Genomic DNA, 16,739 nt, shown 5'->3' with positions numbered 1-16,739 from the left:
TAATTGGTCTATTATATGTCTAATGAAAATGTGCTCAAAGTGTGAGTTAGTTTTGTAGTATGGATTTTCTTCAATCGAAGTTTTTTATTCGATAATCTGACATTCGATGTATTTGAATAATACGATAATTTTATTCGTATTATCCAAATACACACTTCAGTAACAACTGCGGCCTAACACAGTTAAGAAATTGAATTGAAAAAGTTTAGTGCGGTGGCCCTGTAATTGAATATTTTTTGAGAAACTCCCTAGCTTTTTGTGGTAAACTCAGGCTTTTCTTTTTCGAGCGACAAAAGAGAGAAGAAAATATAGTGATTGTGAAAATAATATCAAATTCAGATTTTCACGGATTTACATGTTTCATGGCGTCTACATACCGAAAATGTGACTTTTCGACACCCGTCCTTCCGGTCCGTCCGTTCGGCACACTTTTATATGCACTCGCCTAGAGGCCATACCGTTCAACTTATCTACACCAAATTTTAAACTTAGGGTTTACTTAGTATTCTTACAGAAGCTTTTCCATTTTTTCCTACCACCTAAAATAAGTGTGGTTTACAAACAGCCGAAAATCGAAAAACGCTATTTTCTCAAAAATGGTTTTAACAATTTTGTTTATTTTTCATTAATCAATATTTAATTAACAACCCTATATTGCAGTATCAGATATTTCTCTTAGAAAAATTTACGAGGGGTAGTTTATTCTTGGAGGTGACTTTTTCTCGACGATTTTCTCAGAAAAGACCCTGGCGAATTTTGTACACACTTCATAAATAAATATTTGACTTTACAACATGGTATAAGTCAATTGACCTGAAAAATATATGAGTAGTAGTTTATTCTTGGACTTGAATTTATTCCCAGTGAGTTTCTCAAACACGACCAGTTGGCAACCCTGTATCTCGACAACAAAGCTGAATTCGAAAACTGCAAGAGGACCATTTGTCTCCTTTTGATGTCACGAATCACCTCCCGAAGTTTGTGGACATCTTTCAGGTTCACCCTTAATGAAGCTTCTTTTCGAAAAGTTAACTATTGACTTTAGGCATTGTTTATCTTTTTTTAAATCACAAATGTCGTTATTAATTTTAAGGCAGAGAACTACTTCTGAGAGAATAGATCTTGAAAAATAATTTTAAAACTTAGACTTTTGTTTTCGAGACATTCCAGACAAGACGAGACATTTTACAAGCTATCTCGTGTCCAAAACATTTGCCTCGTATTATCTTGGATGTCACAAAGCGCGTCTTGTCTCTTTCTCGAGACATTTCTTATCTCGTGCGCATTCGTTAACACTTGGGAAGGATTATCTTTCTACTCAAAGCATTGTTTTTATAATGGTTGCATATTTATGATAATTGCTGTCCACATAAATTACAGTCCTTTCAGTTGAATTAACTTTTATTATTATTATTATTGAAATTGCAATATCTAGTTTAACGTTGGACGATTATGCACCTACGCTAAGGGAGAATGATGATGAATGAAATGGTGAAATGAAGAAAGTGGGAGGAAAATAGAAAATCTTAAGAAAACACATACCCATGCACACGGTATTTGTCCACCTCAAATTTCATTTGGCACGAAGTGGAATCGAGCCACGGACCCCCTGCACCAAAGGTCCCTGCAATGCTTTATTATTATTATTATTATTAATAATAATAATAATAATAATAATAATAATAATAATAATAATAATAATAATAATAATAATTGAAGCGAGCTTAACGAGTTTCAACCGTACGACTCAACCAACGTTTGGGTGCCTGTTCGTTCGTCTGCTCCTCTCATAAAAGACATTTCATTTTAATGAAACTAGTAAGTGCCTTCTTTTAGCTCTGCGAAGTAACTATTGCTTGGAATATGAATCTGCAAAACATAAGAGGTAAAATTAACCAAATGGTGCAAGTTTCCACTTATATATACAAAACAATTTTGCAATATCAACTACGTGAATCTTGTCCCATAAAGAAGCCGAAAACCCTACACCGAAGAGCCCTCCGAGATTTGATCATTGTCCACACGGACTTAAATTGTCATTTGAAGCCAAGACTTTAATATGAAGCCAATAATTTCTTTAAAATAGACGGAAAATTCGGAAGTTATAAGCATTTTCATATTTTTGCCTTTTCCCATAAGGGAGCCGTAGCTCCCTATACTGAAGACCCCCCCGGAGATTTGATCATTGTCCACTCGGACTGAGTTTGTCATTTGGAACCAACACTTTAATACGAAGCAAAATATTTCTTTAAAATAGACGAAAAATTCGAAAGTTATAAACATGTTAATAATTTTGCCTTTTCTCATAAGGGGGCCGTATTAGCCTACACTGAAGAGCCCCACGAGATTTGATCATTGACCACTTGGACTTTAATTCTCATTTGAAACCAAAACTTTATTATGAATCCAAAAATTAAACTTTTACATCAATTTAAACTGACTGGGTTCCAATTCCCCCCACTATTGTTTAGTTTAATTAAGTGGTAATTTGTGACAACTTCACATCATCAAAAGAATGTTTCACTTCCCCTCCCCTCCCCCAGGAGTTCGTGCTGGATCCACCACTGGAATCAATAGACACTCTTCCTATTCTTTTTGTCACCCTTGATTGTGTAGGGGCTCCCTCGTACAAATAAAGAAGCGGTAATATTACAATCAAGGGGCGCTATATATTAGGTATTTTTTTAGTTACCTACCCCTAACCGCACAGGGCCATCTTTCGTAGAATAAAAAATATTACGTGATATTCCAATCATGAAAGGGGAGAGGATGCTGTAAATATATTTCTTATTCATTTTGTCTGTCCTGCTTATCAAAAATTACTTTCTGTTGGAAGGCTACTGAAATGAGAGGGGCAAAATAAAAAGTCGTACCCCCTCCTACATGGTTGCTCAAATAAGTACTAAAGAAAGCATTTTAAACTAAGATATTTAAGATTTAAACTAGGAAACTAAGATATCCTACATTATGTAAGGATGGCATATTCAGGATTATTATTATTATTATTATTATTATTATTATTATTATTATTATTATTATTATTTGAATGTTTTTGGAGCACCGATATTTTGTGAGACGAACAATGATATGTAGAGGTTTAAGATGGGTGGTCATAGAGGAGGAAAGACCAGGATTTTTCTCTGTCTGACTCTCTAACGTAAAGATTATGTGCTGAAGGTAAGAAGCATCATCATTCTACAATAGGTTGCTTTTACGTAGAATATCAATTACTTGAGCTCCCCTCCTTCGGGCAACTTTGCTTATGTAGTAAATTCAAAACAATTTCAATTTAAGACAAATATTTATAGAGAAAATTAAACATTTAATAGGGAAATCTGTTATCAAAATATCCAAACACGTAGATAGAAGACTATGTAGTGAGAAACATTGTGAAACTATAAAATTCTCCAAATTAGAATTAACATTTACTGGAAAACATTCGTTATGCGCCAGCGAGCATATGGTGAGCAGTGAGCACAGGGGAAATAATTACGAAACTGTTTGCAAACAAAATTAGGGACGCTAATGCAAGTGCGACAACAGCATTTTTTCTTTTTTTGGTATCGTCATGAGTTTTACACATACGTTACAATTTGATTCTTTCCCAAATAAAAAAATAAAAAAAATAACCGTAGTGTAGTGATAAAAATGATAACGGCACTTCCACGGGATCGAACCCGCTACCTTCAGCATACAGACTCGTTGCTTTAACTAACTGAGCTATTTGTTTTTTACGTCAACTGTGCCTGTTCCGGTAAAGACGATATTTCATTACGATCGTCCTACCAATTCGTCCTTTTCCATAGATAATTTCCACTATTTGCTCTATCTTTATGTTAATACTTAGCATATATTCATATATTTGGAGTTTGCAGATAATGCATATAATAAGACATACTAGAAATATTCGTTAAAAGTTTAGTTTGTAGATTTAATCCACATTCCTCTCAATGACATAGATGTCGCTGCTTCGTGTTGAAATGCAGAATTCCCTCGTGTTCTTGAAAATTTCCCACTTTAGCAGAGTTGATAATGCTCGAGATTTCTGTCGATTTAATGCTTTTTGCTTCTAATTTCTTTATTTTAAGCTAATATCTAACACAAATATTAAAAACGGGTTTGTTATTAACCTGTCCTGCTGGGGAAACCTTCCGAAATTTCGAACATATAAAGAAAACGGAGATATTTTCGAAAAACTTCAAAATAAAGAGACGCGTCATTTATTTTGCTCATGGTAGTACATTTAGGGTGCAACTGAACTGCCACAACCAGGTAGTATGTTGGATATACCTACAAAAACAACTGACTTTCGCCTTATTTCCATTCGTTCAACTCACAGTGTGAGCGAAAATGGAACACTGACCTTCACAAAAAGCGACAGAATTTTCTTAGTTAACTTTATAGTGTGTTTTCCTCTTGAATATAGAATTGAAATATGTAATAACTGACGTTGTACCATTTGAAAGAAATAACACTTCATGCTCGATGGGTAACATTGTTAATCTTGTGTTCCGATATTGTCATGGTACAAAATTTCAGCGTTTTTTTGTATATTCGTTTAAACCTTACAAGGGTATTAAGATAAATTATCCACCCTATACAAATAGGGTGGGTAATTTATCTTGATATGCCGTTGTAAGTTTGTGATTGTTTTTCGAGTTTTGTGATACTGTTGCTGCATTGGTTTGCAATACTGCATAACAAGTGTGGTATTCAATTCTTTCCTTTTATATCTAGATTTGAAATATGTAACAACATAATGTAGTGTCATTTAAAAATATACTCTTTATATTGCTTTAAAACACTGCTAACTTTGTGATATCATAGAGTATGCCAAACAATGTCAACCTGCAAATAATTACATGCTACAACATTTCAACTTCTTTCGTTAGTTTGAAAGATACAAGGGTGTATCAGATAAATTTTTAACCCTAAATATTAGGGTGATCCTCACTTTTAAACTTCCGAGGTATTTTGGGTTTCACTCCCTAAAATGGATTCATATTATACCAAAAGAAAACATGAAGAAAAATTAGCTCAATTGAACAATATTAAATTTTACCCCAGCGACCTTAAGTCTTCAATGCAATACATATATAGCTACTTAATTTATCATTTTTATGCATCACACGCAACGGTGTGTAAGTGGCCACCGTTATAATCATTGTTGCAGATGACTTGGGATCATTAGTTTCCTGATGAGAGCAATGCGCTTCAAATCTTTACTAAAGGTGATGGGAGATTCTGAGATAAGTCTAGGTTTCGGATTGTGTCATGAAAACCCAAAATCACAAAGCATTTGGACCATGCAAATATTTTCTCATATGCAAACTTGGAATCATTGTCGTATGAAGTTACCGGAGTTCGGGCACGCAATATTGCTTCTTTGCAGTAAGCACTCTATAAACGCATAGACTCAGTCCTTGGGTAGTAGGGGGGGGGGTTAAGCTTTGTACCTTCGACTTCGAGTAAACTTAAATTTGGCAGGAGCATACTTTTTAGCCTTGTTGGTTTAACGTCGCAGTATCTAATCAATAAGGGGTAGAAATCATCAGTCTCTGACTTGAATGTTACTTCTATATTAGTATAGGGTACGCGCCTTTGGCGTGGGAGACTTGGGTTCCATTTCTGGTGGATGCACATGTGGTTTGGATTCCACGTTAATCAGTAGGTCCCGTTTCATATAGCCTCGCTGCTGGAAGGGACACTAAACTCCAAATCAACTCCATTCATTCTGTAGGACTATACGATAACAACTGAGTTTCATTTCACAGTGTGAAACTATGCTAGACTTCCAACCTATGCAAATTCAATTCTCAGAGTTGATAGAATACATCTATAATTACTTTTGAGAATAGATGAATAAGGTCAAAGATAGACATTGTTCCTCGGACGCTGAATACATATCAAAAAATAAACACTACTTGCTATCTCTTCTGTTTTTGCTCTATAGAGATTAATATTGAAATTACAAGTGTTAATTGATATCTATCACTTCCAGCTACAATAGAGGAATACAATCAGAGGTGAAACATATTCTTGCGGACTGAAGCCATATCAAGAAAATTGCTTATTGCTATCTATTTCTGTTTTATCCATTATGAGTCTTACTAAATGCTGTAACCGTAGAGTCTTAGATTTTCACCATCTCTAATTTAACAGATGGATAGAAGTCCAGACAAAGCTCATTCTTGGGACGTTAAATCCATGTCAAAAACAGTTTTCACAGCTTTTGTTGTATGAAAATAAGTATTAGCATTAAATTTCAATCACTTATGGTTTTGGTAGAGTCTTATGGATAGTAATGGCGTGTTCTCTTAAGATTCTTAATTTATAGAAAGCAAAACTTGTCGTTATCTCTTACCGTTTTTGTTGTATGGTGATTAAAGTTCATACAGAAAACGGTTGATTTGAATTGTTTTTCGAGCTTAACGTCCCGCCCAGCAGCGACGCTATATGAAACGTGGAATCCGAACCACAGGAGCTCCCGCCGGGAATCGAATCCATGTCTCAGAAAACTGTTTCGTGTCACTTCCGGTTTGAACAGATTATTAACGTAGGAAATAGAGTCTATCCTTGGCACGATTGTAAAAGTCGCTTCTTAATATCTCTTATAATTTCCTTTTTGTGTTTTGTAAAGTAACTTTTGAAACAGGAAATACATAAATGTCAACTATTTTCAGTTTTGATGGAATGTAGTAACTGCTGATGATATGTTGTCTTCAGAAAATGAATCCATAGCATAAGATCTCTTGTCTCTATGTATTACCACTTTTCTTTAAGGGCAATCAACGCTGAAACCGGAATTTATTATTTTTATCACTTTCTCTTATTTGAATAGAGGGTTAATGCAGGGCATGGAACTTTTCCTTGGGACGCTAAATCGATTGCGAGAAATCTGCTTCCCGATATGCTTTATCATTTTTGATCTGATACTTGTCGACTCGCCCTTGTATAAGACTGCCGATACTTATGCATAACATAATTTGGAAACCTAAAAGAATGAAGAAATATGTTTTGTTGATACAGATTAAGCATAACAAGAATGGTTTCCATATACCTTAACAATGCTGGAAGTCTTTGTCATTCTCTGAAACTTCGGGTTTAACCCTTGTTCTTCATAAAGCAAAAATGGTAGTAATCACGCGGAAACAGTTTCTTGATATAGATTTAGTGTTCCAGAATTTTCGGTAATCTCGGCTCTAATCCGTTTATTAGTGCATGAATCTATAATTTCCTGTCTTAATATTGATCTTTATGGAGTACAAATTTTAAAAGTTAGATACAAACTATGTTTTATATTGATTGATTGTTTCAAGAACAGTCTTCTATTAACTGAAAGTGAAATGTACGACATTCTCTTCCAATATCGATCTATGTAGATAAAGTTACCAAGACGAGATGAGATATAAGATTTTCTCGTCTCCCCTATCATACAGAAGTTATCACAATCCTTCCGCGTTACGAGAAGTTCATGAAGGATATCATGTAACGACATTTAATCCAAGCATTGTGTAATTGCTTGCATATATTTAAACGGTGATTATATTCATACAACAACTTTAGCAATTTATAGTTGTATCGTATGAGTTATGTTACATTAAAACAGTGTCTGAGATCTTAGAATTGGATGATCTTGTGTTTGTTGGCCACGAGACTGGTGCATTTTTTGCTTCTCTTCTCAAAGTTTAAAATTTACACCCACTTCTGGTTTCGTTTTTGGGATGAGATGAGAAATTTCACGTGTCATGAGCAACATTAACTTAGGGTAAAATTGTTAGATTTCGTGACACATATGAATTTATTGAATCAAAAGGTGAAAATCTTCTCTATAAACTAAAAACGGTAATAGAGAGCGAGAAACTCTTTTTTCTATATGAACCTAGTATTGTAGAGAGACAGAGGTTCAATTCTGCTATTGAAACCGGAAATTGTAACAATTTCATTTCTGGTTTTAGTACGGTTTCTTAAAGAAAACATAAGAAATGGGAAGAATGTGTCTTCCGGTGTAAGTTGAGCATCCAGAGACTAGGTTCCATTTCCCGCTTATATGTCTATTGAAATCGAAAAAAAAAAAAAAAAACTATCACTTGTTGTTAGTGGTTTGTTTTGGTGTTCATCGTCCCGTTCAGCACTGACTACACGTGCTCCCATCGGGAATTGAATTCGCTGAATACACGTACGCTAATCATACGGGACGAGATTGTTCTCTGCCATATCAGGAGAGAATGTTGTACCTTTGTATCTTTTAAGCCTATTGTACTCTTGTAATGTAAATCCATAGTACTCTTTTCTCTATGTTGAAATTGAAATTCCATATTTTTTAGTATTTTATATTAAAAACAGTTTATTATTATTATTATTATTTATATTATTATTATTATTATTATTATTATTATTATTATTATTATTATTATTATTATTATTATTAGCAAAGGACACAAAATCTGTATCCGTGGGTTTTTGAATGTTCCTGGTTTCCTTTCGATAATTTAAATGATCAATTAGTGATATACTATTACATGATTAGATAAAATGAGAGAAAATACCCCTAATTGGAGACGTATTTTAATTACTTATCCAACTGAATTTTAACCAGTGTTTTACTCAGTGTAATTAGCTGATAGTACGAAATTCTCCCACCGACATCTTCCAGATCAGTGAGAGACTAAGCCCGATAAAAATGACACTAGATTCTTACGAGTTCCCTTTAAGTCTTGTTCTTTTTCTTGCATTTTTCCACAATAGGAAATTGAACGATAATATTACCGTATGGACAGACCGTACTGGCCAGGCTGGAATCCGGGCAATTTCCCGGTGGGCCTTAGATGGTGAATTTTTTAATGGGCCCTCCACCTCGTATCGTAAGTAGTAGCGATGTATATATACAAAAAAGGCACGCATTACGCATTCGTTTCATATGGAAGTTTATGGAACTGTGGACGATAATGCGTCGAGAACCGGCAATAGAGTCCGAAACCAACGTTGCCAGCCCATGATGTTGTGAAAACAGCCTTTTAGTTTTTTCGTAATTCAACCCTTGAAAGGTTCTGATTTTCCACTGTGTTCTATAAATTTGCTAAAATTAAAGTATTTAGCTAAGTAGAAATCTCAAATGATGCTATAACTAGAAAGTAAATAAGAATTTACATTTTACAGCACCGTTGTTTTTCGTATAGAAAATATAGAGGACCGGGTTAAGACAATTTTAGACCCTAGAGCGGGAAAATACAAGAGTGGTCCCATCAAAAACTTTCATGATGGGCCCTCTCTCAACAAGTTCAAAAGGGCCCATGAATTATACAGGAGTGACTCATATCATGTTTATGGTGAAACTTTTATGGTGAAAATGATTTCTGTACTTTTTAAATTTTGGGTCTCCCTTGGTCACTGTTAATATAGGACAATGGAGAATTGTTGCATTTCTATACATTATAAATTTCTTCTGATGCTTCATATATTTGTTAATATATGCACCAGGGGCGCCTAGGAGAGGTTGATGGCAAGTTTTTCGCCATTGTTATTTTATGGGGAGATGTGAAGTAATGGAAATTGTGCAGATGATTGTATAGTTACAGGAGAAGAATGGGGGATTGGACAGGTGAGTCAGTGTTAGGGGAGAAATTACTGTCTTTAAAAAAGTATTAAATCTGCATTTTAAGACGTTTTAGCATACTTGATCCGAGTGACACTCCCGGACTCCCTTTTATTGTTGGGGAAGGAGTAGTACGTACATGTGAGTGGGTCCCTTAGAAAGTACTTTCCCGGTAGGCCCCTGGGTTGCAATACGGCCCTCAGTATGGATATGATAATTTCATTGTAGACAAACAAAATAACTACAAGACAAAAAAGTACGGAGTTTTAAGTCGCAAATATGATACATAATATATATTTTTAATCTATAACGATCAAATAATCGATAGAATTAGAGAGAATATCGTAGCTACAAAGAGACTACAGTAATTAACCATCTGCTTCACGCGATTTGCTAATTATTTCACTGCCAATTTGAGTGTCCCCAAAACAAAACATACCTTTGTCCTGCTACTTTCCTTGAAGCCAAAATTACGGAGTAATTTATGAAAAATTCATTGAAGGTAAAACCAAGAATATATGAAAACATTCTGTTGTTTCCTAGCATAACATATGATTCATCCAATCTGTCATTTGCATGGGAGGTTAAAAGGGAACATACTTTTGGTTTTAAAAGAATTAGATAACACAGTAAAACACATTTACTTATAATGGCAATATTACAACCTAGCAAAAAATAACCTAAGCCTGAATAAACTTTGGTGCGTATAATACTACTTACTTTTCTGTCCTTTTTAAATCGAGATCTTAAAACTATATATGCACAGGTGTCTCAAAAGTCCCCTGAGATAAGGTAACTCTTATTATCAGAGTTACAATAAAATGTAAGAGGGGAAACCGTCTCCAAATATGACTTTTTCAATATAAAATGAAGGAGTTTTTTTTTAATCTGTCAAGCCGTTTTGGGCTGTACACTCTTTATGTCCAATATGAAATTAAAATGCAACATTGCAATTTCCCAGAACACACAACAGAAGTGAATGAAGTGAGTGTCTTTTACGCTAACATGTCGATGGTCAGCCTCCATTTCAATCGTACCCCCATTCATCATACTTTTACAAAATTTATGCACATCCTACCCCGCCATTCTCTCACACTTTTTACCCGAATAGTAACCCTAATAACAGTTACCCTATGTCAGGGGACTTTTGAGATACTCTCTCTCTCTCTCTCTCTCTCTCTCTCTCTCTCTCTCTATATATATATATATATATATATATATATATATATATATATATATATATATATATTAAAAATAAGGTAAATACTTTTATAATTTATTTACTGTAAAATTCTTTAAGTAATTCTGTAGTTAGTATTCAAAATTAACATATAAACACGATGAGAAGAATTTTTAAAATTATCAATCTTACGGAAAAATATAATGGTTTGTTTGTTACTTCTATCTCTGATAATTGGGTCCTGCACTTTGTGGAGGGCAAACAGCATGAACGTAGGTGTTCTCCGATTTTTTTCATTTTCTATCAGTTCCTTCATCCTACCATCCTATCTCACTATCGCATATTCTTTAGCCTCGATGTATAATCTTGTGAAGTTAAAATAAACAAAATTATTCAGACCCAAAACACATTTTAAGCTCAATTTCATGACAATTCCACTTTTACCAGATAGAGACATCTGAATATTTAAAGCGCAAGAATAATACTGATGTTTTATTATGTTAAAACAACCCTTTCTCATTTTAAGTGAAAAGTCTCCGACGACTGAGAGAAAGATAGGATTCTTATAATGGCATTCCTTATTATAACTTCAGTATCTGTAAGTGTCTGTATATTTACGTCATTTGGCAATTAACAACCATTCTACTTGCGCCAATGAATAAACATGAAAACGTTTGCACATTTGCTTCTCGTTTCTTCGCTTTTTATGTTCTAGGTAGACCCATATTAAATTAAAATCCGTAATTACATTTATATTTAACGTTGTAACTGTAAGAATTATAAATTAAACGTGATAGTTAGAAGATTACTACAAACATGAGGCGAGCGTAATGCAAATTTGCGACCAAAGATCTAGTTTTTACGATCGTGATATCGTGGGGTTAAATAAAATGCAAAGATGCTGGTACTAATAGTTGTTTGACTCTTTCATTATTTGTTTTAAGAAATACACAATAGTGGTTTAATTTTAATATTCGGAATTGTTAATGTTTGCCTTATGTGCGTATCCAAATTCAAAGATAAGATTCACTCAATTAAGTATTCAAGTGGTCTCATGAGTGATCAGTATTTATGGATGCACACGGGATGAACGTAAGGCTGTTTCGTCTTGTCCCTACAAGATGATGTCTCGTCTCGAAAATATATTACTTCCTCGTCTCGAGAAGTTCTGTTTCATCCCGTCTAGAATTTTGAAACAAGACAAAAATACATAATTTCATTAAGGGCGTGTTCAAAATCCAAGTTTATTCGATAATATTTTAAATAATATCACTTAAACTTGTATTATATACATACATATATACAAAGGAGAGTCTAAAAAATATGTTTCCTTAGGACTATAAGCATAAAGGATACACAACGACCTTACAATATCTATTACCACAGAAGAATCACAGGTGACACTACTTTTAAACATATCCACCACCGAATTCAGACACTTGTCGTATTCTGGGGTGAACTTCTATACTAGGGTCGTAATAATCTATAACTTAGAAGTGGCACCACTACATGACAGCCACTAGCAATTGTTCATCACTGTCAAAATCTTTACCGGATAGGAATGCATTTAGGTGTAAAAAGAGAGAAAATCGCTCAGAGCAAGATTCGGGCTATACAGGGGTAGTCAAACACTTCGCAGTGGAATAGTTGTTCAAGATCGGTTGTGGTAAATAGAAATAGTGGACGAAGGTTTCTGCGCTTAAGGGAATCATACAAGTTACGTAATAGTTAATAAAGCTTGATTTCAAACATTAATTAACAAGTTCAAACATTTTGTTATCTTAGAAATTCAAAGTAATAAATTATGCTGTTTGTTCGAAGGCAGGTAGCAATTTCAGAATGAATACTTCTTACGAAACATTTTTTTTAAATATGACTAATTTTTCGAGATATTCGAGATAGGACGAGAGATGACTCGTGACTCTCCTTTCGTCTCAAATTTCACAAAGAGCATCCTCATCTCGTGTCCATCCCTACCATTCATTTGACTCCTATGGAACCATCATAGAAGAATAAATATCAATTTGAGATCCTCCGTCACCACATTATCTCTTCTCCAACAGAGTTTCAAACTGCATTTTCTTCACTGTACGCACTTGAACTGATACACACTACAACAAATTAATATTTTTATCAGGCATATACTTGTGTGTTTCCAAAAACATATGACTTTATATATATACTTTCATTTCCGAAGTTTCACCTTCTTTTACGTGATTGCTTGTTTCAAATGTGATAATTTATTAATCATATGATATTTATAAAATGTATATTATTTACTCTTAGTTGTATCCTTTGCTAATTGATATTAATGTGAAGTCAATTATATTTTTAGATACTTAAAATTGAATTTCTTAATTTGCAGGATGGCAAGAAGTCCTCTTCATCACCGTATGAAACAGACACTTCGCAGAGTAAAGAGCGTATTCCGTCAGGAGGCCTTCGAAGGTGTCTTTACAAGTGACACGGTTTTTAAACTTCACAAGTTCACCGCAATTATTCTGATTTTCTTCACTATTATTGTGGAGAGTTACCAATACATTGGGAAACCAATTCAATGCACGATGGCAGGAAATGAGGCAACGTCACAAGTTTTAATTGATAGGATGTGCTGGGCTACCTCATCTTTCCAGTTCCCTGATGACTATATTTCTGCCAACTCCAAAGCAGTCTACGAGGTCAAGTATCGTTTGATCCCGTTCATCCTTTCCAGTGTAGCCATTTGCTTCTTCCTACCCTATTGGGGATTTACATCGAAGAGAGAGATACGGATTCCAGTTACTGCATCAACATGTTTGAGGTATCGAAGAATGGAGAATGATCTGCTTAATCCGTGGGGATTCAGTTCAACCTATTTCAAGAGCCCGCTTCGACTTCTGTTCTGCCAGATTCTCAATATAGTAAACGTGATTATTTCGTTTTGCTTTGTCAACAGTTTTCTGGGATATCCACTGACAAATTATGGAGTTGATTTTCTGACTTTTCCAGCAATACCACCATCTAAGAGGAGTGACAAATTGATGAAGATTTTCCCTCAAAAAATCAAATGCAATTTGGGTGATTACGGAATGAAGGATGAGACAGCGTGCACAATTCCAATCAACGCATTCAATGAGATCATCTTCATAATTTTGTGGGTCTGGTTCTTCTGTCTGGCTATGATTTCTGTTGTTGAGTTACTCTTGAATATAATAGTCGCTATCCGGTCACGTCAACGTGGAGTAAATTTACGATTCACATACACGTCTGCAACGGAGAAGGATGCGAGGATAGCGAAAGAGGTGCAACAGATCAACATTAATCCTGAGGAGCTGAATGGTAACAACGAGACTTATGCTAAAGACCAAGACGAACAGGGCATCAAGGAAAGAGAAATTTCGGACATACTGTACACCAATGATGTCTTCTACTTCGATTTCTCTTCGGACAACTTTGATGAGCGCAAAGACGAACTTTTCAGATTCTTACGTCAACTTACGGGTGAAGAGGAAAAAGCACAGGACAAAATAACTAAAGAAGAAGCTCAAAATGAGTTGCCCGAAAAGGTCAAAAATTGCTTCGTTTGTGGAGTCCCAAGGAACTCATCATAAATAGCCTCTTAGCTTTCGACTAACGTACACGTCATTACTAATACTACTAACGATTTTAATGCGAATGTGAAGTCAGTTTATTTTCGAATTTCATTCCATTTGTTTTCACTATCAAACTTCTCTAACGTATTTCACTAGCTCACTAACATATTTCATTTATTATTTTATTAACATACTTTATTAATCATATAGTTGATTTATACACTATATTTTCTGACTTTTATTAAACGTTTGTACTGCCAAAAATGTATCATTTAAGTCATTCAAGGTTGTGAAGTAATACTGAAAAAATGTTCGGTCTCAAAATTTTGTGATCATAAGACTCGGTAAAGAAATGTATAAATAAATAAACTTGATTAAATTGTGAATTGGCTAATCGAATATTTAACAATTTCGAAAATTGTACTTTTCATACGAAATATTGAATATAAATCCTGAAAATATAAGAATACAGTTGAAGATTTAGTTATTAATTGTGACTTTTTTATTATTATAAAAGTATTGAACCAAGTTTTTATTCAATGTTGATACGTCAAGAAAATATGCATTTGGTTTTATGAAGCTATTGAATTTTTGGTTTGTATTTCTAAGAGTTCAACTCTCATGATATTATTCTAATTAAAAATTTAAGAACAGTTATAATTCGTATTTTTTATATTGATATATAATAGTCTGTTGATTGTATTACTTCAAAAGGAACAATAAAAGCTAAATAGAATTCATTATTTTAAAGTTTCATTTCCATTTTCATTGATTTTGCTTCAATTAAGCAATATTATTTTATTATGTTAAATTTCTGGTGAACTGAATATGAAGCCGATGGTACATATTAGTGAACACGTAATGTAATTATTAATTACACAAGCTTTTTTTCTTAAATACATAGGACTATATTTAGAAACAATTTTATACATGATTAACATCTTGCTAAGAATTTAACTAATGCATTATTATAATATTTCTGTATTGTTGAGTATTTTTATTATGTCATTCCTAACTGATGCCTATATAAATAGACACATTCCACGACCTACCCGTATGGTTTTCAAAGCACATTAGAAGCAAAAAATATAAGATAAACTATTATAATTGCTTCCGTTTTATTTTATTCTCATAATATGTTTCACCATTCCTGTACAAAATTCATGCCTTGCATCTTTCGTGGATAATCATGCATTAATCAAATTCTCGACACGTCACTAATCACACGTAAAATCGTGTCTAGATATGGTCTATACAGTTTATAGATGTACCTATTTACAGAGGTACTTATCTATTTTTCTCTAGGAGTACGACATATACCAAATAATAAGTTTGGGTTTTATCAGGAGAATTGCTCTCTATTAATATAAAAAAGTTTGGAGATTATTTGAGTTTCTGTTTTGACTTTACTTACCTGTCAATCTTCGTGTAATATGCATTTCAAAGATTGCATCAGGAAGTGATTTCTCAAAAATACAATTTGACGTTTAAAATAGTATTTTTATTTTCAATATTTATGTTAGATGTCCTGTCTATTATATTTAGGATTTAGATTTCTGGGCTTTCGGCACCTATGGCCATGTTAGCCAGTCACGTAAGAGGAATGACGTCCCTCGGCGAACACATTATCTGGGAAAATTGAAGGAAGAAAGGATTTGGGAAGGAAGGAAGCGGCCTGGGACGTAAATGGTAGGTACAACCCCGGTATTTGCCTGGTGTGAGTGAGGAAAACCCAAGAAATAACTCATTCAAGATGGCTGGCCTGAAAGAAGTTTTTAACACATTTTCGGCTTAGTGGCCCCACCGTGAATCAAACCCGGGACTGCTTGCACCGTACTGTATTGTAAAGATTAAAACTTCCTGGAGACGAAATAACATTATTATATTTTGTTGCATAATATCTGTAATTAGTTGTGATTTAATGATTGTGAAAGGTAGCTTTCAGTATATAAAATTGTCATTTTAATAACGATATGTTGTTATAGTAGTAGTGAAAAAGGAAACATACAAGTAATGATTCAGAAATGTTATATCTTCTTTCAATATCTAAATTACATTTAATGTACTTTGGATAACACTATTTTGTGTTCCACGCCGAATCAATTCTACGTTGATCTATTGTCTTTATATCCTTGTGAGAATTCCTCAGTGATCTATTTTTGATGAAAGAATTATAATAAATCTCAAACGACCAGTCTCCCCATTTATCATCACAGGCTTGTATTTAATTTCACGCATCATAACAGAGAGGTGTCTTTTATATTAGAATATTGTACTACAAACTTAAGGGATTATCTGAAGGCGATGTGTATTACACTGTGAAAGTGACAAGAAATATAAGAAAATCTATATTTGGAGACAAATATTTTATCCAAGGACATGAATAAAATGG

The 16,739-nt window shown here is 33.9% G+C and overlaps 1 protein-coding gene across 1 annotated transcript in view; it reads left to right on the top strand.

The window, feature by feature from the left end:
• Positions 1 to 14,813, top strand: part of LOC145663776 (innexin inx2-like) — a 34,348-nt gene extending 19,535 nt beyond the window's left edge. The window contains exon 3 of the mRNA XM_081729863.1: positions 13,141 to 14,813. Within this exon, the coding sequence (XP_081585989.1) occupies positions 13,142 to 14,365 (1,224 nt within the window). The 5' untranslated portion in view covers position 13,141 and the 3' untranslated portion in view covers positions 14,366 to 14,813. The remainder of the gene's footprint in view (positions 1 to 13,140) is intronic.
• Positions 14,814 to 16,739: the final 1,926 nt, after the last annotated feature.

This window comes from Thermobia domestica, chromosome 11, assembly GCF_964235325.1.
Source record: "Thermobia domestica chromosome 11, izTheDome1.hap1.1, whole genome shotgun sequence".
Lineage (NCBI taxonomy): Eukaryota > Metazoa > Arthropoda > Insecta > Zygentoma > Lepismatidae > Thermobia > Thermobia domestica.
The sequence above is the reverse complement of the archived record's forward strand: the minus strand, read 5'-3'. Positions and strand labels throughout refer to the sequence as shown.